Here is a 27,431-nt window from a genome sequence, read left to right on the forward strand (position 1 = left end):
ACCAGCCTGAGCAAGAGCGAGACCCCATCTCTACCAAAAATAGAAAGAAATTAATTGGACAGCTAAAAATATATAGAAAAAACTAGCGGGGCATGTGGCACATGCCTGTAGTCGCAGCTACTTGGGAGGCTGAGGCAGTAGGATTGCTTGAGCCCAGGAGTGTGAGGTTGCTGTGAGCTAGGCTGATGCCACGGCACTCACTCTAGCCCGGGCAACAGAGTGAGACTCTGTCTCAAAAAAAAAAAAGAATTACTACTCAACAAGCATAGGGTTGGCAGCTTTGGCATCACTGACATTTCCTTCCTGAGCCTACTTTGCAAGTGTTAGTTGAAAAGGCAGGTTCTGCCACGTGTCTAAACAAAGCTCCCGTTAGGAGAGGAACCTCGGAGCTGGAAATGGAACGCTGAGCTCGTTCTGGGTGCTCCAATGTGAAAATGACTCCAGAAAAGCAGCAGCCCTGGCTGACCTACCCAGACGCTCTGGTGGCCTTTGACTGGCCTTCTCACACTGGCCCACCATCCGCTAAGGCAGTGGTTCATCCCATTCACCTGGAAAGCTTTAAAAATTCTGAGGCCCTGGTCCTATTCCCAGAGATCCCGATTCACTTGGTCTGGGGTGGACTCTGAGCGGTCATATTTTTTAAAAGCTCGCCATTAGGATGATGTGAATGTACAGCCAAGGTTGAGAAGCATGGCTTCAAGGCAAGGGCTCGCGAACATTGTCAGGCATCGAAATGACCACGAAGGCTCTTTAAAACACAGACTGCTTGTCCCACCCACAGGGTTTCTGATTCAGTGAATCTGGGATGGAGCTGGGAGCCTGCATTTCTTACAAGTCCCCAGGTGATGTCAACACTGCTGGTCTTGGGGCCACACTTTGAGAACTGCTGCTCTTAGACCACAGGGGTTCATGGAGGTGATACTCGTTGCCAAAAGGGATCAGCACCAAGCTTGTGATTTTCCATGGAGAGTAATGATGGGTGGCAGCTGTGGTATATGCTCTAATTCTTTGGGCCCACATCTGTCTCCCCCATTAAGCTGTAGCTAGAGCTTTCGTCTCTATTTCCCCTGCAGCTTAGTTCAGAGGCTGGCACATCGTAGGGGCTCAGAAAAATATTTACTGATTGAATGGATGAAGCATGGAGAGCTGTGCACCCTGTGAGTGCTACGCGCACTGTGGCCAGGGATGCAGCCAGGGTGGGGAGGACAAGTGGGGCCGCTGGCCTGGCTCCCCGTGTGGCCCCATTCAAGTGTGAAACTCTAAGGAATTGGAGATTCTAAATTTGAATCAGCTAGTGCTGAAGGTACAACTGTCAAGGTAGAATATTTATTTAGCAGCTTGTCACTTGATTTATAACTTTTAAACATTTAGATTTATGGCATCTGGGCCTCCTTGGTTCTGCTGCCCCAGGCCCTGTGACATGCAGGTGGCCTGTTGGTTGTGGGCCGGAGTCCCCACACTCATGAGTATCTTACTTCTGCCTCTGTCGTTGACTGGCGTAGGCCTTTGGGTTTGTGATCCCTGCTGTCAGCCGCAGGAAGCCACTAATGGCCTCGGAATTGTGTTTTATAATTAAGTTTTATAAGCTCCCTATTAAATGGAGAGGAACATGATACATTTGAGCTGAGGCCATTCCTCGTTTTTATAAGAAGCCTCCTGGTGGGTTTTGCATTTCTTCTGCAACGTTTTCTAGACTCACAGGGCTCAGCTGGGAGGACTCCCCTTCTCCCCACGATGCGCAATCATCATCTTTAGAACAGCCTCGACCAATGGAGACAGTTTTTTGTCACCACTCATCGTCTACGCCTCATTCCCTCTCCTTGCTGTCCCCTGCCCCGCGTCTCCTAGCTGACCTGGGGCAGGAAGGAGTGAGCTCAGGAGGTTTCAGCGCCAGGCACCTCTGGAGACACTCTAGGCCCCCTGCTATTTATCCGTCACTCTGTGACTCAAAACTGCTCCATACCTTCTCCAGTAGCTAGATATGGACTGCGGCTGCCTCTTTCTCTAGAAGTGGGGCACACCACCATCAATTCTGCCCCCTGGATGCAGTCTCAGGGTGATCCCAGCCCTAGTGCGTTGCCATGTGGCTCTCTCCCCGATGTCTTCTGCTCCATGGAAAAAACACCCATCCAGAGGGCCCTTCATGGCGACCTTCACCCCACCCCTCATCAGAGCCAGGCCTCAAACACCTCCAGGGACTCTTTCCTGCCCAGGTGAATGTTTCTAAAGGTCCAAAAGAGACAGTCCTATCTGAATGACAAGTCTTGCACCTTGTCCCAAACCCACAATCAAGGGTTTGTTAGTTACGTGCCCACGGCTGAGATCTTGATCTTGCAGCAAGGATCCTGATCCTGATCCTTACCCTGAAGCACCAGACGGATCCTAGTTCAAGTGAAGAGGTAATATGGATGGAGAACAGTCTGGCCATTCCTCAAACGGTTACACATACCATTCTATGTGGCCATTCCGCTCCTAGCTATATACATAAGGGAAATGAAAACATATGTCCACACAAAAACTCATACACAAATGTTCACAGCAGCATTACTCATAACAGCCCAAAAGCAGAAACAACCCAAATGTCCATCCGTTCATGAATGGATAAATGTGGCATATCTGCATGAAGAGAATATTATTCAGCCATAGAAAAGAATGAAGGACACATCGCCATGTGACACATGCTACAACCTGGATGAACCTAAAAAAATCATGCTAAGTGAAAGAAGCCAGACACAAAAGACCACATATTGTACGATTTCATTTATATGAAGTATACAGAATAGACAAATCCTTAGAGACAGAAAGTAGATAGGTGGTTGCCAGGAGCTGGGGGAGGGAGGAAGAGGAAGTGACTGCTAATGGGTAGGGGTTTCTTTTTGGGGTGATAAACAGGTTCTAGGATTACACAGCAGTGATGACTGCACAACTCCTTGGACGTACTAAAAGCCACTGAATTGCACACTCTAAATGGGTGAATTGTATGGCGTGTGATATATTTCAATAAAGTTATTACAAAGAAAGAAAAGAAATAACATGGAGGTAAAGCCAAGGCAATAGCAAGTACAAAGTTTCAGTTCTAAGAACATTAGTATTTTTATTTGATTTGATTAATTAATTTTATTTTATTTTATTTTTTCAGAGACAGGGTCTCGCTCTGTTACCCAGACTGGAGTGCAGTGGCACAATAATAGCTCACTGTAGCCTCAAACTTCTGGCCTCAAGTGATCCTTCTGCCTTGGCCTAAGTGCTGGGATTACAGGCATGAGCCATAGCACTGGGCAACATTAATATTTTTAAAAATAGGCCGGGCGCAGTGGGTCACGTCTGTAATCCCAGCACTTTGGGAGGCCGAGGTGGGAGGATCGCTTGAGGCCAAGACTTGGAGACCAGCCAGGGCAACTTAGCAAGACCTGTCTTTACAAAAAATAAAAAAATTAGCCAGGCGTGGTAGCGCGCGCCTTTAGTCCCAGCTACTCAGGAGGCTGAGGCAGAAGGATTATTTGAGCCCAGGAATTTGAAGTTACAGTAAGCTATGATCATGCCACTGCACTTCAGCCTGGGTGACAGGGCAAGATCCTATCTCTAAATACATACACACACACATATATACACACACACACACACATACGTGTATATATATATATATATATCTTTTTCCACCATCACTGTGATCTACCCTTTTATAGCCATAAAATCAGTAAAGATTAAAACATACTTGTTATGAAAAGTTCCAACAATGGCGATATAAAGAAGAAAAATAAAATGTCCTCTAATTCCTCATCCCTCAGCAGGAGCCAGTGCTGGAAGTCTGAAGGGTTTCCTTCCTCCTCTGTACCACCATGCACACATGCAGAAACAGAATGTGGGGCTGGAGTTTAAACACTGGCCCTGAATGACTGTGCAAGCTTCCTCATCTCTCTAAGCCTCACTTTGCCCTTCTGTAACACGGAGAGGATAAAGCAAGCACCTCATGGGGTCGTTGTGAGGACTAAATGACACCAGGTATTTCAGCAGAGCACTCGGCATGTGGTGAGAGCTCAGGAGAGAAGAGCTATTTTGTTGTTGCTGTTGGTGCTATTGTTGTTACAGCATTATCGTCACTTGCATTCTTTTTTCAGTGGCTGCAAGGTAATCCAGGATTTATTTCTTTAAATGTTTTAAGTGTGAAAAACAAAAATAGTTTTGTCTTACTCTGATCTTTCTGCAGGAAGCCTACTGCCTGCTGAGCAGGGGCCCCGGCCCAGGGCTCTCTTGATTGACTGGGAAGGCTAGAACACTGGGCCGTTTCTCTTACCTTCAGGATGGAAATACCTCCTGATATTTATGTCCCAGAGCAAGACCCAACATACTGAGGGCTTCTCTTCAAAGTGCAAATTTCCAAATTCCCACAGGGTCTTTATCAGAGCAGAAATTATACCCATGATTCTGGGCTCAAATTCCCCCCTCGTTATGGGTGCGGCTGCACCACTTGGCTGTGGTCCCTCCATCCCAGCTGGGACCACGGTTTAGCCATGAAGATTAGCGCACAGGGCTTTGGGAGGATTTGTTTATCTTTCTGGTTTTTGTTCTAAATACAAAACCAACACAAGTACATGCTTGTAGTTAAGAGAAATTACATGGCACAGAAAGGTGTGTATGAGGTCCATCCCCCAATTTACAACTACAACTGTCTTCTAAGGAGGGCAGATACCACTAAATGGAAAGGTCCCTAAAGGTCATTCATTTATAGACCTCCGACACGGGCTTAAAGCCCACATTGGGAAACGCAGGCTAAGAGGAGCCAAACTGTGCCGGCTGATAGGAAGGAGGCGGGGCAGCCAGGGTGGCAGAAGTGAATGCTGGGTGGGGTGAAGGGCAGCAAGGAAGGTCCCCGTCGGAGGCAGGCAGCAGGACTGAGAAGAATGTCTAACGTGCAGTTTCAGGTAAACTGCTGTGAGATGCAGTTCCGCGTGACCCTTCCTGGTGATTCCCAAATTTTCAAGAAGGTTGTCTTGTGAGAGTGGGTCCTGTGTTTCTGTGAGAGGTGAGGAAGGGGCTGAGTGTCAGGTCTGGAGTGAAAGGAGGGGACTGTGGACAGGATCTGCACATGCACTGAAGGAGCCCCGGGCAGCCGCGCAACTCCCACTGGCCGTGACCAGGGCCTGCTGACCTCGGGTTATGTGTGGAGAGCAGAAAGTAAAAGTTCTTCTGAATCCCATCCCCTCGAAATCAGTGTTGTTAAGGGTTTGGAACATGTTCTTTCAGGTTTTGCTAGGTAAACAAACATATATATTATTACCAAAGAAATGAGATCCTACTTCACATACTGCTTTTGAAACTTCTCTTTCTCTGTTTAACAACAAATCCTGCACAGTCTTTCTGGGTCAGGAAACATAGGTCAGTCTCACTTTTTTTCAGAGTGGGTGGACAGAGTCTTGGTCTGTCACCCAGGTTGGAGTACGGTGGTGTCCTCCATAGCTCACTGCAGCCTCCAGCTCCTGGGCTCATGTGATCCTCCTGCCTCAGCCTTTCTTTCTTGTGTGTGAAGTCATCTATAGAAACTGTGGCACCTAAGCTATGGTTCCTTCATCATAACACTGTGCAGTTTGCAGATTTTTCATTTAAAAAAATGAAGATTTATAAGGGCAGACCACTCTGACCACTTTCTGCTTCTGAGTGCAGTTTTCTGCAAAAGAAGGGAATGGCTACAAATTCTTTGGGGAAGGTTATATTCTGTATAATTTGGCTTCAATTTAACACACTGACTAGCTTCAAATCCCCAAGGCAGTCATAATGACATAAGGAAAACACAAGTAATGTATAGTCTTTGGGGCGCTGGTTTGAATCTCTGAGTCTTTTATGTAACCAAGTGTTAAAATACCCCATTAGCCAGGCATACTTCACGCAACTTCTTGAGGGAGGGGGAATAGCTACATCTTAATAGGAAAGGTGTCAGTAACCATGGCAAAGCCTAGGTTTAGAAGTTTCAAAGCCCCGAAAAGATTTTTTTTTAAGTCACTATAAATCTGACATGAAAACAAAAGATCAGAAACTTCTCCCTGTGTAGCTTCAGATATAAACTAATTCATCAGCTAACAAAGTTTGCACACTGGTGTGGGGCACATCTGGATCACAGGGGCTTCAGAAAATGTCTTCAGAGAGTAAATGTATTTTTTAAAGTGAATTAAAAACCCTGGAATCCAAGGGATTCATGAAGACACTGACTGGGGCAATGGTGCTGGTGGTGGAGAAACATATACAACAGCCAGTGAAAACCCTGCAACCACCATTTCTATTTCTTTTTGTTTTTATGTTTTTAAGTAACTGTCAATGTCACTTTGTAATATTTGTTGCAGACTAACTTTTTCTGGAAACCTTTTATTCATCAGCAAGACTTCGACAGATTGCTAAGCTATATTTTTTGACAATGACAGGGTAAGTGGGCAAGCCTCCAGTGACTCGGCTGCCTCTCTTCCCTAGGGAGCAGAGAAAGGCCAGTGTCTAGGTCTGGGGGCTGGTGTTCTCTGCCCACCTCCTTTCTTCAGCACTTTGTGTGACAGATGGGTGCTGTTCGCAAGGGCTAAATACCCCAAATTCCCTCATCCAAAAAGGAGGACAGCACAGGAGGACACATTTATATTGATACGAGCCCAGGGTTTCAAATCAAGAACCTTCAATAAGAAGATGCCATCAATTTGATGACTTTTGGACATTTATGTAAAGTATCAATACTTTACATAAAGTATGACTCAGGTAAATCAAGAAAAATCAGATAAATCAAGAAAATATAAAATTTTAGATTTTTAGAAAGGGTATTGTGAACAGAGAAGCATGAGGTCAGAGGAACATTCACGTGAGGGGCTTCTAGAATCAGGTATCCAGAGACAGGGATATGATGATGAAGATAGTAATACTGGGTGATATTTTTCAGATATTTAATGTGTGCCGTGGACTGTACTGAGTAGATACTCAGACTGAGATCAGAGGTGACACAGAGAAAAGCAAGGCCCAGAGAGAAGGATGCTTCCTGGTGACACGGTTTGAGGCCGGGGTTAGGTTATACTGCACATTACCACAACCTCTGGACTTGGAATTCTGTGAACCAAAAATGGGTTGACTTAGGTTTCTATCAACTTGTAACTAAAGAAGAGTCCTGACTAATAATCCCATTTAGTGCACGGAGTCCTCATCTTCCAGTGCGAGTGACCCCAGTCAACGACCCTCAGAGCCAGGGTTGCAAGGCAGAGTTCACAACCTGGCTGCACATCTGAACGGGCTGGAGAGGTGAAAATGCAGACTCCCAGGCCCTTCACGTGGAGATTCTGACTAGCTAGATCTGGGACGGGGCCCAGGAATTGGATATTTTAATAAACGCTTCAGGTAATTCTGATGCAGCATGCCAGTCTGGGAACCACTGTTCTATGGAAATGCAGCTCTAAGGAACACTTTTATGTGGGCTACGCAAACTTTCTCAGAAGTTGCTTATGTTTTACAAGATGCACATCAGTTGAAAGACCTTTTCTTTTGAGGAGCTAGCAAGAATATCTGGTGTTTTTAAGGTCCTCATTCAAGACTCAGCAGGGGCTTATGGGCTCTGATAACTCACTTCCCCAGATGCTATTTGGAGAATAAAAGTCACCTTCCTGTCATATCTGGAATACACAGAACAGATGATTCTGGGTACGCCACCAAAGCCAAGAGAAACGACAGGGACCATAGCTTACATCCCTAACATGTTCTCAGTCACCTCATAGGAACAAGTCTTAGCTGGGTTTCGGGAGTTGGGTATGCCTGAGGGTGGGCATGTAAAATGCTACATTTGTGGAAAGCAGTTTGGCAGTAGGGTTTAAGGTTCATATTCTCTGACCCAGTCTACTTCTTGGACTCTGACCCAGGAAAATAATTACACACGTATGCAAAAACCACGCACAGAGATGCTCATCACAGCCGTGTCTCTGACAGCTAACTATTTCAGACAACTTATGTGTCCAGCAACTGGGGAATGGTTCAATTAAGTATGCAGTCTTTAAAAAGCATGTTGCCAAGGAATTTTTACCACCACGTTCTCACAATACTGAGAATGGTGATATATGTACACATATATACACACACACTCTGTGTAATATGGATATATGGATATCCGAATCCTTTGTTTAAAAATATAGATATATCTATATATATATACAAAACAATAGAAGGAAATCCATCAAAATAATAACAGTGATTATCTCTGAGTAATTTCTATTTTCTTCCTTATAGTTCTATTTTCTAAATCAGAAAAAGTTAAAAAATTAAAATATAAAAAGCATATTTTCAGAGAATATTTAACAAAATGGCTTATAATATTAAGTAAAAATATAGGATACAAATATATATTCAATATGGTACCAATTAGTTTTCTAAAACTATACATATGTATATACACACCCAGTCATACTCCATATAACATTTCAGTCAACAATGGACTGCATATATGACACTGTATTTTTACTGTACCTTTTCTACTTTGAGATACATTTAGACACTAAACACTTACCATTGTGTTACAGTTGCCTACAGTATTCAGGATGGTAACATGCTGTATGGATGTAGCCCAGGAGCAACAGGCTATACCGTCTAGCCTAGGTGTGTACCAGGTTATACCGTCTAGGTTTGTGTAAGTACACAACGACAAAATCCCCTAATGACACATTTCTCAGAACGTATCCTTGTCATTAAGCAATACGTGACTATATATACGATGATATAGATACATAGATATATAAACCGTTAAGGCTCGGTAGTGGAATTACAGGTAATTGTTTTCTTCATTCCACTTGTATATCTTTCTGAAACTTACTCAATGGGAATGGATTACATTTCAAATCAGAAAGAAAACACAATAAATTGCATCTTTAACAACAGTTTACATGAGGAACATTCCCCTGGGGTCTTCTTGTCCCTGTTGGGAGCTCCTTGCAGCTGGGGTGTGGCATGGCCATGAGGAATGACTGTGTCTTCTGAGCTCCGCAGCCCAGATAAACACCCACCTCCCAGGGCTGTCCCATTAACACCTGCCAGGTTGGTAGGGACCAAGCAGTGAGGATAAGGATGACGACAATAACCACCATCATCTGCTGAGCTCTTCCTGTGTGCCAGATGCCATGCCCAGTGCTTCCCAGGCATCGCCTCCTTGACTCCTATGAGGCTGGTCTGTGCCCAGCGAGGGGCAGGCCCAGGACCGGAGCCCCAGTCTGCCCAATTCCAACACCTGTGCTCATGAGCCCTGCACTCCAACCAACAGCAGACTTCCGTAAGGAATATGTCTTTTAGGAATAGCACACATCTTCACCATAAGTCAGTTATCCGGGAGTACATCTGAAATGCCCAGAACCTTCTTTCTGATCCATTTATGTAAGAAAAACATTAAATTTTTACTTTGACCTGTAATTATTGTTCCCAGAGGTCGTTTTTAATAAATAGCATATCCCGCCGCTGTTCTTGTTTTCGTTCTACCTACCTTCTCTTCAGAGGGGTAAAAGCCGATTGCTCTCATAACAAAAGGAAGCTCCGAAAGGCAAATGTGTTCCGACACCTTTCTCGTCTGCATTGTATCGATGCCTTGACTGCGGAGCTGAGAATAGTAGAAATAGTCTTCCAGCTCCTGCGTGGCGATAAAATGGAAACACAACACACATTTTGGCTTAAGTCTGAAACATCCATTAAGACTTCAAAGACATTTTCTATAAAATACATTTTGAGCTCAGTGGGGAAAAGAGCTTTGGAATAAAGCAAAAGGGGTTAACCCTGGGCACGTTTGTTTTACAAACTTAACTAGACGTTACCAGGAAGTGTTTACTCTGAAGACAATTACCCTGTAGAATTTTCCTTCCCTGCCACCAGGCACCAGACCATAGAACGGGGTCAAGTCTTCGCCCCCAAGAGAAACCGCTGCCTCCAGGGCACTGGAACAATAACAGAAGCATGGCGATTAGAAAGCACTCATGCGCACACGCGTTTCAGACGGTCGTCCGCACAGCACCGCGGCCCTCTGAAGAAGAGTATTACCGCGCAGATACAATTAGGGTCTCTGTAATTTTGTTAACAAAAGTCCCTCCAAAATGAAGCTGAAAATGGAAAATTCAGTTTCGAGCATGGAACTCGGTGGTACAGGGCACCTGCCTCAATTATGGTGACATTCTCTCACTGATGACAGGGCAGGCACTTGGCAATTTGTCTGCGATCTTTGGGGAATGTCTCTCTCCTGAGAGGGGGAGGGAAGAGGGGGGCTCCTGTGTCCTGAAACCACAACCCTCCCAAGCAGATAAGCTTTACCCGTAACTTTAGATCCACGATGACCAGAGCCGAAGAATGGGATGGTGTACAGGGGAACTGCCAACACTAATTGCTTCCGCAAAACTCAGGAGACCACAGGGACCCATGCCAGCCAGATAAAAATAACGCTCTGCTCTCTAACACGGGGTCAGATTTTCCAAAAATAGGCCCTGTAAATGGTAAGAAAACCTACTTTTTTGTATGAGACCGACTTTGCCTTGTACAAAAGGCTAATAATCTGAAATCATTATAATAATCCACTAACTGGATTTCTCCTAATCAGGCGATTAGCCCCTTTGCTCAGATATTAAAACACTGGGATGTAGACCACGGTGGGGAAGTGGTTAAGTGTCCAGAATGTGGAGCCACAGGGACGTGTGAGTGAGTCCCGGCTCTGCCCTTTGCAAGCTGTGTGACTGTGGGCAGGTAACTTAGCCTTCTGTTTCCTCAGCTGTACAATGGGAAGATTTATAGAGCTTGCCTCGCAGGGTTGCTGTAAGAACCCAGTGAGTGAACGCATATGAAGGACTGGAGACAGAGCCCTTCATTTCCCGCCTGTGATGAATGTTGTTTGAGGCGTGCGGTCAACTCCCAGTCCCACCAGATACTCCGCTGCCTGGGCAGTCATTTAACCCCTCGGAGCCAGTTTCTCGATCTGTCCAGTGGGGATAACAGCCTCACAGGACGGCTGTGAGGAAGAAATCAGAGGATGCACACAAAGCACTTGGCACAGGGCCTGGCCCCCAGAAAAGGCTCAGGACGAGGTGGTCAGGATCATTACTCCCATGGAAATGGGTGTTGATAGGCACCCACGTTCTCGCACAGAGAGTTAGCCACAGACCTGGCCTTGGTCCTCTTACTGGGGCCCTGCACAAGCCCGTGGGCTCGGTTAAAGTCTGAGGGACCTGGTGTATTCTCCAGGTGGGCCTGAGGGCCCCCTCCAGCCGGGCCCGGTCTCCACCCCACTCTTTGGCTCTGATGTTAGGCCATGAAGGCAGGTGTCCAGCTGACAGGGCTCCCTCCAGGCCCAGGCCCAATCCCAACAGGCTCTGTGAGCAGTAAGCCCACTTTTAGCCATGTGGTTCTGGAGTAGGGCCAGGTAAAGGCTGGAAGTGACACAGAGGAGCCTGTCACCACCAGGAAAGGCTTGGAAGAGCTCCTGGTCCTCTGGGAACAGCCCAATACTCTGGGCTCCAGTGGTCAGGGCTGTCCCGGCCACTGTCAACTGACCCGACAGGGGCCAGGGGGTCTGTACTGGGTTATCTCCAACCAGAGGTGGGAAAGAGACTCACTCTCTCTGCAGTGACAGCTAAAATTTGTGAAATTCACAAACTGCTAGTGGCCATGTTCCTGCTGAGTAAAGAAACCCAGTTCTGCAGAGAATGAAGCCAGCAGCGGAGCCAAGCAGAGAGAGAATGCAGAAGGCACCCAGAGGTGCTGCAGTCTCTGCTCCCGCTGTGCAGCTACATAAGATCCTAGTGACCTTTTTATGAATCCCTCTTTTTGCCTAAGTTGAGTTCCTAACACTCGCAACAACAAAACAGAGGTCATTGAGGCACAAAAGGGAAGTGACGTTTATTGAAAACCTACTATGTACCTGGCAATACATACAGAACTTCCGGGAAACAAGCTAAAGCTCGAACAGCCGTGAGCACTGTGACTAGCACATGGTAAACACTCCAGAAATGCCCTCTAGAGGAGCAGGAGCAGTAACAGTGATGACAGTAATCATCACCCCCAAAACAACTCTGAACTCAGGGATAACATTCCCATTTAACAATTGGAGAAACAGAGACTCAGACAAGTTATCCGGCAAGTAGGCAGGGAAGCTGGGATTTGAATCCAGGTCTCTCTGCTGCTGTCTGAGCAGGGCAGCAGCATGACAGGAGGCAGTGAGGTTGAACATAAAAAGGGAATGGGGGATTTTGAAATACATGCCAGACGAGGAGAGGAAAAGGATGGCACGGACGGCACGCTGGCAAAGACGGGAGAAGGGAGAGGAGGTGTGGGGTGGGAGGGGCTCTCCCAGGGAAGAAGTTCCAAATGCTGAAACAGTAGTGCTTTGGGGCTAGGGGTGCACTGATCAAAATAATCAGAACGTGAGGGGACTTCTCATCCTCATTTCACCCTACAACTTGTCATCAGTAAATCTAGTAGGCAATTTTGTTTGTTTACTTATTTAGGATTTTTACATTTCTTTCCATTAGTGAAGCACTGAACATATTAAGTCACCAGAAGCGGTAATGAAGTGCTAATCAGTTTATAATGATCTTTTTGTCCCCACAACAGATTAAATTGATATTCTCAGATGCCTGGACTCTGGCCAGGCACAGGAAAGCTATTGGAAACTGGGTGCCTTTTTTTCTCTTTAGATCTCTACATTCCAGATCCCATGACGACTGAGAGAGGACAAACACGAAATGGGAAGATTCTGCTCTCCCCGCAGGGTGCTGCTTGCCCTGGTGGTTGCAGGTAACAGGCCAGGCAGCAAGGACTCAAGCAGCTCCTCAGGAGGACGTGACTGGGAAGTGCGTTCGATGGGAACGCTCACCTCCAGCTTCCAAATCCCCAGATTCCCAAGATCTGCTGTCTTGGGTGAAGGCAGAGGTGAAAGTCAGAGTTGCGACTGCAATCTGAAACCACCAGGCTCCAGAGCAGATTTAACTGATTTTTGCTCAGATTTGGGTTTAGAGGAGAAGCTTCAATGTCTGCCATGAAAAGGAAGATGTGCACTTGGCAGATGGCAGGGCTGCGCTCTACTAGGAGCCACGAATCGAGTTTGTTCTTTGAGGAAGGAAGGCCGCCCCTTTGAGGAAGGAAGGCCACCCCGAGCTGTTTTTGCCTCTGAGACAGGCAGATGGGCTTGGAGAAGGTGGTCAGAACAGGAACTGGCTGCTGAGTGGTTTACTCTGCCCTGGTGTAGCTCACTGAATTTGGGTAGTGAGTGCGTGCCCCCTCTTTTAGTGAGAAAGACCCCAAGCGCATAAGCAAACGCCCTTATTAGGAAGAAGGGAAGAAAAGAAATCATTAATTTACTGAGTACCTAGGTCCTATATCTATTAACCTACCTCATCCTTACAAGGATCCTATAAAAGTCCCTATGATTATCCCCATTTCACAGACAAGGAATCTAAAGATCAGAGATGTTAAGGAACCTGCCCTAGGTCCCACAGCCAGCGGAGAGCAGGCCCCATACTGGAACTCGCATCTCTCTGACCTCCAAGTCCACGTACTCTCCCATGTCCAACTCCAGAATTCTGCAGCCTCACCTTAGGCAGAGATTCTCAGTTCAGGACGGGGGATGGTGAAAAGTAGACTGAAAATACATATTTCAAATAATACTCTTACTATTTCTGTAATGTATGTTTGGAGATTCAGCCTAGATCTTCCCAGCCGGTGTGGATGTGCGGAACAGAGTGAGACGTATTTTAGGGAGCAAGGGTGAACCCACGGTAGAGTCACACTGCCTGAATTGCAAATGCCATGGGTCCAAGAGACTTGTGTCTGTACGTTAACGTGAATGGATGTCACGAGAGAGCAACATGAAGGCCAGGCCTTGTGACATCCCAGCACAGTGCCTAGCACATGGTAGGGGTTCAGTACTTGTCTGCTGCTGCTGAGTGAAAGGAAGAGGTTTACACTTGACACCCTCCTTACGGGCCTAGGTGTTTCACCCCCATCACAGACCTTAAGTTGATTTTCCACTGTACGACCGAGCGATCGTGTCCTCCTGCCGTGAAGGCATAGCGGCCATCGTAGGAAAGGGCCAACCCAGCCACCCCGTTTGGGTGACAAATAATAGCGGCTGTCTTATGCGGATTGCCATCAACTGGTAAGATCTGAAGTCCAACCTAGAAAGGAATTCGTAACTGCATAGTCAGACTCAGGTAACCAGGCCCCAAGCAAGGCCTGGCACATTCACATGTCACCTTCCAGTGTGCTGAAGGACCTCTGTGTCTGGAACCATCTCAGGGTGTGAAAGCCACGTTTAATGTAGCGAGGCATCCACACACACCAGCCCTTGTAGGGAGGTCCCTGAGAGGAGACGGCCCCCGCCGTACAACTCCAGCAGGTACACAGAAGGGAAGCCTTCTTCCCTGTCTTCATGGTCAGATGTCCATGGTTTCCCAGAATAATTCTCACATCCCATGATTTTAAGCTTTTCAATATAGATTATTCATTAAATGTATAACTAAGTGTAGCTAATTTGCATGTCTTTATAAGATCTTTCCATGTAAATAAGTAAGAAAGAAAAATCTTTTGGTGGTCCCTGTGTCTTCAGTGGGAGTATGGAAAATACAGTAATTCTGCTCAGAAATGCCTCCCAAGAGTCGTCCTCACTAATCTATGGCATTTTCCGGTATCACTCCTGACCCAGATGGAAGTAGTGGGCTTGGCTAGGAAGCCAGGCCTCGTTGAGTCTTACAGTCTTTGGGACCGACTGCTGTTCATCACACGTTACCTTACAGAGCTCAAGAACCAAGGGCTGTACCTTGTCTCTGTTAATGAACACCAAGTAGCGCTTCTGTAGTTCGCTGGTGGTCTTCACTGGAAGGACTTGTGCCTGCTCAATAGGAGAACCATAAGCTGGCCCAAGGAGCGTCTTTCTGAAGAGAAAAAAAGAAAAAACTTTTTAAATTCCACAAATGTGACTGTAAGTTTGAAGACTTTTTGGTCATGATGCCCTTATACATTTTTAATTCTGAATTTTCTGTCTTGTCACTCAGCTAACCCTGTCCATAAGAACTACTCTCTCCACTGCTGCTGGCGCCTGCTGTTAAGTAAGGGGCTGCAGCTCCCAACAGCAATGCTCCAGGGAGAGTGATTATGAAGAATGCTTTTAGCAGGAGTGGTTCTGACTTTCCTCCTTGACAGCTGAGTGAAGGGAACATTATGCCTCAAGAATGTGTACGTGAATGAGGGACGAGGAAAAAGCTGTGATGAAGTGACACGCATTGGCAGGATGCAAATAAACACCCCGTTCCCCAACAGGAGGCCAGGAGATTAGAACGAGATACCGTACATTGTCCCAGATGTCTGATGTACAGGTATGTGTGCAACATACAGATTACCAAAAAGCTATCTCTGCATCAAATTGTAATTGAATCATGTCCCCACACCTGTCAGAAGTGTCAAACTCAGACTCTGTGACACTAAATAGGAATCTGCTCAGAGGCAAGGGCACTAGATGTTACCCTAGGCACACAGCTGGATTCTTCCTGAAGCTACCAAAACGTAAGTTTCAGGACCCCTTACTTGTGCAGGCACCTTCTGAGCCCTGGGAGGGGCCCTAGCTATTTTTTATCCTTAATTATATACATATATTTTTTAAAGAGAACCTACAAAATCAAATACCATTCAGGCCCCACAAAACCTGGCTCTACCCCTGTGGAAGCTCAGCAGGGATTTCGTCTTATTCTATGATAAGCCTGGGAGTTTGAAAGTGTTTTCTCCCTGTATCCCCTACGCCCAGCCTGCGTCTACCTGGGATACAGGTACTCATGTATGTGCTGGATAAACGAGGAGCACATTCCATCAAACAAGATCTTCTTGAGTACCTCTCTGTGCCAGGCATTGTGTTAGGTGCTAAGGATACAGAAATGAGTAACATATGGCTCCTGCCACTGCGGTCACAGCCTGGCAGGGACAACAGACATGGAACCAACGTGAGGGGAGCAGGGTGGTAACCCAGCAAATTCACGGTGCAGGGATTGTGCCAGGAAGAGTGAGGAGCCACCAGGCGACATCTAAGCTGCTTCTGGAATGGTGACTCAGAGATGGAGAGACAAACACAGAGGTAACGGGGAAATGGGCGGCGGGCATAGGCAGTGAGAAGGTAGCGGACTTGGAATACTGTCTGTAAACTGAGGAAGCACAAACAGTAAGGGGAAAAGGAGTGGAGGGTGAAACTCAGTAGGTGACCGGGGTGGTTATGAAAGCAGGCTTTCCCTGCTGGCCTACAGGGTGCTGTGGGAGGGCGTCAGGCTGGGATGATCCATGATCAGGTTTATATACACATAGAATTAGGTGAAATTTTAAAAACACTAAAATGATCACTAGGTAGACAATAAACCAGCTAATTCTAAGTCACCCTTCTCTTATCATTGAAGTAGAAATGTTAAAGACCTGTTCCCACGTATCACTGAGAGGGTAGAAGCAGGGCAGAGCATGCTGAAGAGTACAGACTCTGATTTGAATCCCGGCTCTGACCCTTAACGATTAGGGCAGGCCAGGATCAGTGGTTCAGCACTTTGGGAGGCCAAGGCAGGAGGATTGCTTGAGGCCAAGAGTTCAAGACCGGCTTGGGCAATAGCAAGATGCTATCTCTACAAAAAAATGTCTAAAAACTAGCCAGGCATGGTGGCACATCCCTGTAGTCCCAGCTACCTGGGAAGCTGAGGCAGGAGGATTGCTTAAGCCCAGAAGTTTGAGGTTGCAGTGGGCTATGATGATGCCACTGCACTCTAGCCTGGGCAACAGAGCGAGATCCTGTCTCAAAAAAAAAAAACTAGGGGCAAGTTGGGGAGAAACTGGAACCTTCAAACGTTGTTGGTAGGAATGCAAATGGTGCGGTTGCTATGGAAAACAGCAAGGTCCTCAGATGGTTAAACACATAGTTACTGTATGAACCAGTATGCCCACTCCTAGGGCTATATACAAGAGAAATGAAACACATACATCCACACAGAAATCTATTCCCAAATGTTCACCATAACCAAGAAGCAGAAACAACCTGAATGTCCAAGTGATGACAAGATAAACAGAATGTGGCCTATCCATACAATGGAATACTATTCAGCCATAAAAAGGAATGAAGGACTGATTCATGTCACAATGTTTATGAACCTCAAAAAATAGTATATCAAATGAAAGAAGCCAGGCACAAAAGGCCACATATTGTATGCTTCCATTTATACAAATATGATTTATATATCCAGAATAGACAAATCTGTAAGACAGAAAGCAGATTAGTGGTTGCCAGGGATAGGAAGAGAGGGGAGGGGAGGGGAAAATAGGGAGTGACTGCTGATGGGGATGGGGTTTCTTTTTGAGGTGAGGAAAATGTTCCTGAGTTGGATAGTGGTGATTGTACAACTTTGTGAATACAGTAAAAACCACTTAAGTGTATTCTTCAAAACGGTGAAGCTTATGGTATATGAATCATATCCCAATTTAAATTAAAAATAACTTTTCTGTACCCTGGTTCCTTACCTGAAAATAGGGACAAGGACAGTACTTACCCCATAAGATTGTGCTGAGTCATATAAGTTAACTTATATAAAGCACATAGCACAATTTCTAGCATACAGATATATAACTGTTACCTAGTATTATTAAACACATCTACCAATTGTATAAAATTAATATCTTCTTCTTCCGATTAAAAAAGTATTACATATTCACTGTGAACATTTTCAAACATGTAGACATATAGAAAGTATAAAATCTACCTATAACTCCACATTGCTGTACCCTATCCCAGTATAATCACAGGCAATGGTTTGGTGTATATGACTCAAGAATTTCTTTTATAATTATAATTATATATACAAATAGAATTACGCTGTTCACACTTCATTGGCAATTTGCTTTATCTCTCATCTTCGAGATAATTCCACGTCACCACAGAGAGAGCTATCTTAACTCTTTCTCTTTTTTCCTTTCTAAGAGCAGCATCGCGTTCCAGTGCACTGACAAGCCATCATTTAACTAATCCCCTATTAATGGGCATTTGGATTGTTTCCATTTTTAAAAATATTTTCAAATAAGACATCCTTTTACTTATGTCTTGGCACACTGTGTGAGTACTTCTGTGGCCTATATTCCTAGAAGTCAAAAGATATGATAAAATTTAATAGAGGGTGACAAATTGCTGTCCCCAAAGGTTACACCAATTTACACCCCCAGCAGCAGCAGACGAGAGTGCCCGGTTTCCCTAAACCCTTGCCAACACTACGCACGATCGATCATTGTTATCTTTGCCAATCTGATTTGAGAAAAATGATATCTTGTTTTCATTTCCATCTTTGATATACTAGTGAGCATCTGCTCATAGGTTTATTGGCCTTTTTCCGTGAACTGCCTTTTCATGTTCTTTCAAATATTTTTAAAATGTGTTTTTAAATTCTTTCAGATTTATCATGAAAAGCCAATTCCTTGCCAATTAGCTGCAGTTATGAGGCTTTATTATTCCTACAACTTAAAAGATGCTTTATGCAGGGGCTTTATTTTAGAATGATGGAAATGTTCTGGAACTAGACCGAGATGGTGGTTACACAACATTGTAAATGCACTAACGGCCACTGAATCGTTCACCTTATTTATTTATTTATTTTTTAGAGACAGGTCTTGCTCTGCTGCCCAGGCCAGAGTGCAGCAGCACTGTCTCAGCCCTGCAGCCTCCAACTCCTGGCCTCAAGCCATCCTCCTGTCTCAGCCTCCCAAGTAGCTGGGACTATAGGCACATGCCACCACATCCAGCTAATTTTTTAAATTTTTTTGTAAAGATGGAATCTCACTATGTTGCCCAGGTTGGTCTTGAACTCCTGGCCTCAAGTGATCCTCCCACCTTGGCCTCCTGAAGTGCTGGGATCACAGGTGTGAGCCACTGCGCTCAGCCGATAAATTATTTTTTTTAAGATGCTTTACGCTAATTTCAGATTGATCTTCAATAGGCAGAAACTCATAACTGTGCGGCTAAAAGTCCCTCCTGCCTCTTCTCTCTGCTTAAGACCTGTTAGTAGGAACTTCGAGCCCGAGGCACGCCATCCCCAATTCTCCTGCTCCACAGATTCAGAGTTTCTCAGGACCCGGCATATCTGAGGGATATTCTTTGTCCAAAAAGTGTGTATCCATTAAAGACAATGCATGAAGATTCTGAAATCTTCCTAAAACTCCTCTTCATACAGCATGTATGAAGAAAGCACTTCAAGTGTTTTAATAGTTTTAAAAAATTATGCTAGATTTCTCTTCCTATCATATGCCATGACATTTCTCAGTCATTTTTCCTTGTGCCTTCTGGAAAAGAGTTGTTAAAAAAAAAAAAAAATTCCTGGGTGGTCCTGGCCTTTTGAGGGACCTATCTTCTCTGTGATACATTTCAAAACAATGATCTTTCTCAGGCCTAGGGCAAGCTGCTACTGCCCGTTCCCTAACTTCCTTCTCCAGGCAAGATGACCGAAACATTCTCACTTCCAGGTTCTCCTCCTCCTTGCCTTTTTTCAGCTAAATCCAGCAAGCAGCCAAACCACAGCTTACCTCCAGGGCTGAGCAGGTAAGATCCCAAAGCCAGGCCTGTGTCAGGGCCTGCACTGCCCAGCAGAGGACAGAATCCAGGCTGGGTTCAAGGGTCAAGTCCCGCCCTGCTTCACCTTGGGCAAGTAACATAGTCTCCCTGAACCTCAGTGGGATACTCTGCAGGGTTCTTGACAATGAGAAGGGATGAGGCGTGCGGGCCCTGGCGCAGGGATGGTGCACGATAATCAGTGTTTGCACGAGGGGCAACCCCTGGGACCTGTGTGGGTTGGAAGCACGAGCGGCCACCTGCAGGCGCGGGACAGCTTCAGAAAGGAGGCCAAATTTTGGATGCCCTGGGCATGGTCCTTCAATCTCTATCTACTCCTCCTCTCTGGAGTCTCCTTCTGTCTCGTGGCTTTATTTTACGTGTTATTATTTTTTATTTGTTGCTAACCACTAGACAACCAGGGATGCATGGATTTCAACCATCCTGTGCTCTTGACCTCCACCCCAGCCTCTCCCATGACCTCCACACTCAGGACTCTAATTTGTGTACTCCCACTTGGATGATGAGTAGGCATCTCCAACTTGCCTTATCCAAACTCTGACTCTTGATATGCCTTAAATCTATTCTTCTTCTTTATTTTTTTTTGTTTGTTTGTTTTTCTTTCTTTTGTTTTTTAGTGACAGGGGCCCGCTCTGCCACCCTGGCTAGAGTGCAGTCTTCTGGCTTTGAGGTTACACCTTCCTTTCACTCCACCAGCAAACCCTGTTTGCTCTGCCTACAGGATCCATCCAGAATCCAACCCCCGTCCCTGCTGCCCCTCAGCGCCAGCTACCAGCATCTCTCACAACAGCTTTCTGAGCCTTGCTTCTACCTTTGAGCCCCAGAGTCTAGTCTCTGTACAGAAGCCAGACAGCATTTTTAAGTATAAATCAGAACATGTCACTCCTCTGCTCAAAACCCTCCACTAGCTCTCAACTTCCGCAGGAAAGAGCCAGAGTCCCCACGGTGTTGTCTGTCAGGCGACCTGCCCGAGCCTCTGACCTGCTCTCCCACGCTTTCCTCCTCCTCGCCCACGCTGCTCCAGCCATGCGGCCTTCTTGGCGCTTCTGAAACCCCAAACACCTTCTGCTTTCCGTCCTTTGCACTTGTGGGTCCTCTGTCTGGAAACTTTTTCCTCCAACTACATGGTCCGCTCCCTCCTTTCCGTGGAGTCTCTGATCAGAAGTCGCCCCACCCGCCTGAGGCCACCCCGCCCGCCTCGTGCAACAGCATCCCCTCCACCTCTAGGGCTTCCCTTCTCATCCCGATGCCTTGTCACGCTTTTTGCATAGCACTGATTACCACGTTCCCACTACCCGGCTACCATCCGTGTTAGTGCATCGCCCCTTCCCCACTAAAGCATAAACTCTGTGATGATGGAAACATTGTTTTGTTTTTATCCTGTTGTGTCCAGCACCTAGAACAGTACGTGGCTCATGTAGGGAGTGAACAAAGGAAAGCTATCAGTTGAATTTAAAACTCCTTTGAGAGCCAAGAATAATAAAAATCAACAGTTAGTAGAAGTCAGGTGAAAGTATGTTTTTCTTTAGGAAAGAAGGAGATTTTGGAGCATCACTGACTTTTCCAGGGCCCCAGGGTCTGTTTCCTCCCTGGATTGACAGGCACTGAGCTCTGGACCTCACCTCCCTGCTGGGCCAGGCTTAGGTGCAAGGGCTCCAGCTTTGCATCCTGCTTCTGGCACTTCCTAGCCATGTGACCCTGGGGGAGAATTACTTATGTTATCTGTGCCTCAGTTTCCTCCTCAGCAAAGTGAAGAGGATGATAATAGTAGCTAAGCTGCTCGCAGGTCCTTAAATTGAGACTTGAAATAGGCTGGGGGCAGAGAAATTGATTTATTAATACACATTAGCGGGAAGCTCCTGGTGCTTACCTGCACATTTTGGTGGTAGAATTAAAAAGTTTCACTTTGTAGGCACTGTTGCAAATGAGCAGGAAAAGCTCCTTGGTGAGCGGTGGGTACCACACCATACAGGTGGGGTAGCTGCCCTGGTCAGTTCGGTGAATGTCCAGGACTTCCAGGTGGTCTTTGTGGCTCTTGAGAAGATTATACTCTATCTGCAGAGGGGCCCAGATGGACACACATGAGGGCCTCGCCAAAGAAAAGGCTCAGCTAAGGAGCCTTAAGCTTTTGGGTGACAAACTTTGTAATTATCAGCCAATAGTCCTATTCTGGGGAGACAGTACTGGGTCTCCAAAGAGAAAACTTGCATAGACCTTACACCTAATCAGTTACCGTTATTGATATTCACTATGAGCTAACTGCTCTTAAAAACATCATGCTATTTAATCCTCATAACTCCCCTACCAAGTAATATTATCGTGCCCATTTTATAGATGACAAAACAGATGTTCAGAGTGGCTTGCCCAAGGTCACATAGTTAAAAAGTGGCAGAGTAAAAATTCAAATTTAGGTCCAAAACTTGAACTCTTACAGTTCTGTTATTCTGCATCTCTCACCATTATCTTAGAAACTCTTCGAGAGTAGGAACTAATTTGTATCTAAATCTCAGCACAGCACTGGACAGTCACAAATTAGCAGCCTGCTGAATTTGTCCCACAGGTATGTTTCAGTGGGCAGACCAGGATGGATGGATGGTTGGATAAACAGAATAAAGGAAAGAAAGAGAGGAAAGGAAGGGAGGGAGGAGAAAGGAAGGAAGGATGCATAGATAGATACATTGACTGATTTTTAATCCTTTTCGCTTGGTCCTGTAATATTGTGTTTCCCTCCAACTCACATCCTCTACTAGTTTTCACATGTAGGTGACAGCCTGGCTTGACCCCTGGACACAAAGCATTAGTGAGTGTCGGCTTTCCCAGTCATGTGTGGAGGCGAGGGGCGGGGCTCTCCACACTGGGGAACCCGCCTCCCCTTGCCTTCCCACTTGGTGCTTCCCAGAAGCCTCTTCAGTCAGAACGTCGAGTCCCTGTGCCGTGTCACACCTGTGTTAAGGCAAAGTGCCAGCTTGGAGAGGTTTATGATACTTCGTTGTACACTCATTTTCTCCAAGAAACGCACATGCTGTGGGCCTGCTTCTGTGCAAGATGCCAGGGATGTAACAAGAATGAAACACAGTCCTGGTGACCAGGTAAACGAAAGCTAACCAGCTCACCAAGAGCCTGTCTCTCCCGAGGCTCAGCAGTCTGGGCTCATTGTTGTCCAGGTGAACCCCAAACAGGAGACTTCGGATGCTTTTGCGGTGAGAGCGAAGTCTTGCTAAGTATTCCCAGACCCTTTTTCCACTTTTGACTACCACCATGTAAACGGCCACAGTAAAACTTACATCCTGAATGTGAGCATAAGAGAAGTTATTCCTTTTTTAATTTTGTAAATTAAGAATCATTTAGAAAATTTTCTCCAAAAAAAATCTTAGTCTATCACAACAAGTAGTAAAATCATGCCCATTCTACAGATGAGAAAATTAAAGTTAAAATGGATAACTTACAAAGGTAGTGGGGGGAGAAAGTATTTATCGACACTCTGGTCTTACTCTCCAAGTTCCCACCTCATTCTCAATGAAAAACCAAGAGCCTCTTTCTGCCTTTGTTCCCTTTCTTTGTCCAGCTACATAAAATAAATAAAAGTATGATTTTAAAAAAAGGTATGAAGGCTGAGAGTGAATCCGGTCAGAGTGGGAGAGCCCAGCCTGAAGGGACACAGGGACAGGGTGTCTGAGCTGTGTGGGCCCACAGTGTGCTGGGACAGCTTTCAACTTGGAAAGTGTCGTGTGCACAAACCAGAAGAGCAGCCACACCACAGTGGGGAGGGGACAGTGCTGGAAGGGATGGTGGTTTAAGTGAAGACAGCTGCTTTCCCCCCCCACCAACATAAAGGCAGACCAAGAGAACTGGCAGGAGGGAGAGGTGAGAGGCCTGAGAAAATCTTTCCTGAGCTTAAGAGCCAGCCCTATTTACAAAGGGAAGAAACAGAATCCAAAATATGGTAGAGGACACTGCTCTGAGATCAATGTTGTCAAATATCAGAGGGAAAGATGGAAGAATGAATACAGAGATAGGGTTCCCCAAACCTACCCAACTGAAATGAGCTATCAGGGCAGGGGAATCCAAGTCGGGAGGTTCCGAGGCCTTGGTCTTGTTTTCAGGGAAAAGTCCTCCTCCCTCCCTCGCCCCTTTCTCTTTGCGTAACAGCTTTATTGAGAAATAGTTCACATACCACACAATTCGCTGGTTTAAAGACACAATTTGATGGGTTTTAGTACATTCACAGAGTTGTGAGATCATCATAATTTTAGAGCGTTTTCGTCACTCCAAAAAGAAACCCTACATTTTTCCCCCAGCCCCCTTTCCCTTTGGTTTTAAATAAAGTTGCTAAGCCACTGGGCAGTCGGTGAAAATACTTACAGCAGTTGCCATATACTGAGAGTCATGGGAAAAACTTATATGTGTCACGCTGGTTCTGGAGTATCTGAAAGGCTCTGGGCTTTCGTTTTCTAAAGACATTGCATCAAGAATGTACACTGTCCCCTCTGTGAAGCCAGCTCCAAGAAGGGCTCCTGAAATGACAAACCAGAGGGCCAATGATGGAAAAGGACTTCATTCGTTCAAGAAATAGTGAATCTGTGCCAGGCTCTGTTCTAGGTACAGAGGAGGCAGCAATGAACACAGCCGACGAGGTTCCCATATGAAGAAACAAACTGAAAAGCATGACACCTTTGGATGAGCGCTCAGACAGTATTAGGCCCAGAATGCTGCAGGATCCTGAGAAGGTATCTTATCTATCTTCCTGAGGGGACTCAGAGACAGAGAATACTTCCTAAAGCTGTGACAGCCAAGGTGTATCCCCCTTGGGTCTGTTTTCCATTTGGAACCAATGATAGGCTGATAAAATGCAAATACCTTCAGGGTTGTAGGTCAGACTCTGTACTCCAAGCCCTTTCTCAAAGACCCTGCTGAAAATATACTTTTTCTTTTCATAATCCCACACTTTGATCATCCCACAGACGCTTCCAACGGCAATGAGGGGTTGATATGGGTGGCAAGAGATGGCACAAATGGCATCTTTGGGCTCTACAAATAACTTCTCAAGTTTGGTCCCATCTGTTGTTAAGTGGTACACGGTGGCATCAGATGTTCCAATGATAAGATTCCTGTTTGCCAAGGAGAGACCAAACAGTATCAGTGTTTGCAGGGAATGGGGCATGCCAGCTATTCTGCTTCTAATTGCATATAAACCGCCTCTGTCGTCTGTAATTTAGTGACATTATTAACCCGACATCTCCAAAAATATACCACCAATATCCAACAGCCTCCATTTGCAAGTGAAAAAGCCCACTTTTCTACATGTAAATTGAGTCATTAAGTATGCAGATGGACAGTCAGTTGTACAATTAGCTAATCTGCACATGCAAATATTCATTTGTGTATGCAAATATGGAGTTTGGTGCACACATACAGATGTGCCTGTAAATACTGCAAGGGTAATTAAGCAGACTCACAGATAATTCGGTCTTGAAATGTTATGGCTATTAATTATCCAATGCCTTTCACCACAGCAGCAAGGACAAGATCAGCTACAGAAAAGAGACCAACCTACAGGAAGGACTCTAGACTCAACAGAGATTAGAGTTTAGGGATAAGGACCTTCCAGCTTCCATTTACTAAAGAGTCTTAATATCAAAATGATGGCTAATAAATTTTTTAAATGATCAAATAGTGATTAGAATCAGCCAAGAAGATCCATCTGCAAGCCAGGTAGAGGACTGACTAGGAAAGCCAGGTCTCTCTATTGCATATCCCAGGAACAAGATGAACATTCCAATGCATGCAAACTAGATGAAGACATCAGTCATTTTTTGACCATTCAAATGACTAGATTCATTCATTCATTCATTCAGAACAACTAAATTCATTAACAACTTACCTTATAATAAAGAAGTCACCTCTTAAAGTGCAGTCTGGAGGATAGTTTGATTTTTCTGTTGGAGGAGCTGCCAGGGTCACTGAAAAGGACAGAGTTCTTATGGAGCTCAGTTTGAGGTGACTGTACCAGTTAACAATAGCCAGGGTATGATCATAGAACTTAATGTTGCCCTTAATGTCACCTGTGACAATATAGCTGAAATGGAGAATAACATCAGTTTGGTAAACAGCAGTAATAACAAGGCCCTTCTATCGAACACTTAAATTATATGTCAGGCTCTAGATTCCAAGACATTGTAAAAACTTCATTTCGTACTGCCCAATGAGGCTGATTTTACTGTTATTCCACTTTATATCTAGGAAACTAAGGCTCAGAGAAGTTAAGAAATTTGGTCAAGGCCTTGTGTTGCTAGGTTTAACAAATAACGATATAGGATGCCCAGTTAAATTTGAACCTCAGATAAATAATAAATAACCCTGCAGTATAAGTATATCACAAATATTGTATGGGACACATTCAGAGCCACCTGGCTAGACTATGCAGGGAATCCAGGTGTATCTAAAGCAAAGTCCCTCCTCTCTGACACACTCTTCCCTGCCCTCTGTGATCAGCCAGGTACGATGGTGGTGAGCAGTGATTTATACTCTCTACCGCATGACTACAGATGACAGTGGAGAGAGTCACTCTACCAGCCCTCCGAAATCATACAGGCTGGCAATGGGACACAAGCTGCTTTACAGGAAGGCACTGCTGTTAGAGTGATCATAAAACCCTGTCCAGTCACCACAGCCAAAGGCAGTGCAGCGTGACAAAATGGCTTTTATTTCCAGCCCTCGGATCCATCCCAAATGAGTTTTTTTTTTAAGACTGACATAATTCTAATCACGGGAGGAAGAGGGGGATGAATTTTCTCCTGTGTACGCACAGTGATTGAATGAAGTTTCTGATTAATAAGTAAGGCAGGTGGACAGAGTAACTGGTCACATCTTTCACTGCCCTCTGCTGGACAGAAGCAGCAAAACTGGCCAAGTGTTTTCAGAGACCTTTCCCTTCACGGGCTCCCAGGTCCTGGCTGGGTTTTCTTAACATGGAGAGAGGGGAACCCAGGCCTGGTTTTTACTGGGTCCAAAATCCTAACTAATTAAAAGTTGACTGCATGGCCAATTGCAGTTCTACTGCTGTCTTTCTGCACCACTGAGTGAGGATGACAATTTGCATTTCTCTTTGTAAAACCATGTCAGGACCTCACTGTTCCCCAGCATCAAAAGAAAGGCAAATGAAAGCAAATGGGCTTTTTGAAAGCAGATGGCACAGTGACTCTAACCATATGGGCAGGGTCCTTGTCATTAGGCAATTTCCACCATACTTTTGGGAACTTCCCTCACACACTAATGATGGCTGCCTCGCTGGGCCAGGCGGTGTGCAGAGAGTTTTACATGCCTGGTTTCACGAAACCCTAATAAAACCTGAGAGAGACAGTGTTGTTATGCCACGTCACACATAGAGAAATGGAGGCCCAGCAAGGTTAAGTCCCTTGCTCAAGGTCACTCAGCAAGGAAGGGCTGCTGCTGGAATGCAGACCCTGTTCTAACTGCTGCTTTTAATGATCACCTCTGAGTTTCCACAGTTGCTCAAAATCAAAGAGTGAGTGAATTTTATAAAGTTCTGATATATTTTACCTTTTCATAATGGGTAAATGTTATTTTGTAATCAGAAAAAACAATATAGTAGGCCGGGTGCAGTGGCTCACACCTCTAATACTAGCACTCTGGGAGGCCGAGGCGGGCAGATTGTTTGAGCTCAGGAGTTCGAGTCCAGCCTGAGCAAGAGCGAAACCCCGTCTCTACTAAAAATAGAAAGAAATTAATTGGACAACTAAAAAATATATAGAAAAAATTAGCCAGGCATGGTGGCGCATGCCTGTAGTCCCAGCTACTCGGGAGGCTGAGGCAG

The 27,431-nt window shown here is 45.4% G+C and overlaps 1 protein-coding gene across 1 annotated transcript in view; it reads right to left on the reverse strand.

Annotated features, from left to right (window-relative positions):
- WDR66 (WD repeat domain 66) overlaps positions 1-27,431 on the reverse strand; it is a 58,176-nt gene that overhangs the window by 6,919 nt on the left and 23,826 nt on the right. Inside the window, exons 11-19 of the mRNA XM_012663543.1 lie at positions 25,479-25,673; positions 24,455-24,705; positions 23,960-24,111; positions 22,711-22,884; positions 21,468-21,652; positions 14,786-14,900; positions 13,981-14,144; positions 9,833-9,923; positions 9,479-9,622 (exon numbers count right to left, since the gene is read on the reverse strand). Coding sequence (XP_012518997.1) covers positions 9,479-9,622; positions 9,833-9,923; positions 13,981-14,144; positions 14,786-14,900; positions 21,468-21,652; positions 22,711-22,884; positions 23,960-24,111; positions 24,455-24,705; positions 25,479-25,673 — 1,471 coding nt within the window. The remainder of the gene's footprint in view (positions 1-9,478; positions 9,623-9,832; positions 9,924-13,980; positions 14,145-14,785; positions 14,901-21,467; positions 21,653-22,710; positions 22,885-23,959; positions 24,112-24,454; positions 24,706-25,478; positions 25,674-27,431) is intronic.

This window comes from Propithecus coquereli, unplaced genomic scaffold (genome assembly GCF_000956105.1).
Source record: "Propithecus coquereli isolate 6110/MARCELLA unplaced genomic scaffold, Pcoq_1.0 Scaffold81, whole genome shotgun sequence".
In the NCBI taxonomy this organism is placed as follows: domain Eukaryota; kingdom Metazoa; phylum Chordata; class Mammalia; order Primates; family Indriidae; genus Propithecus; species Propithecus coquereli.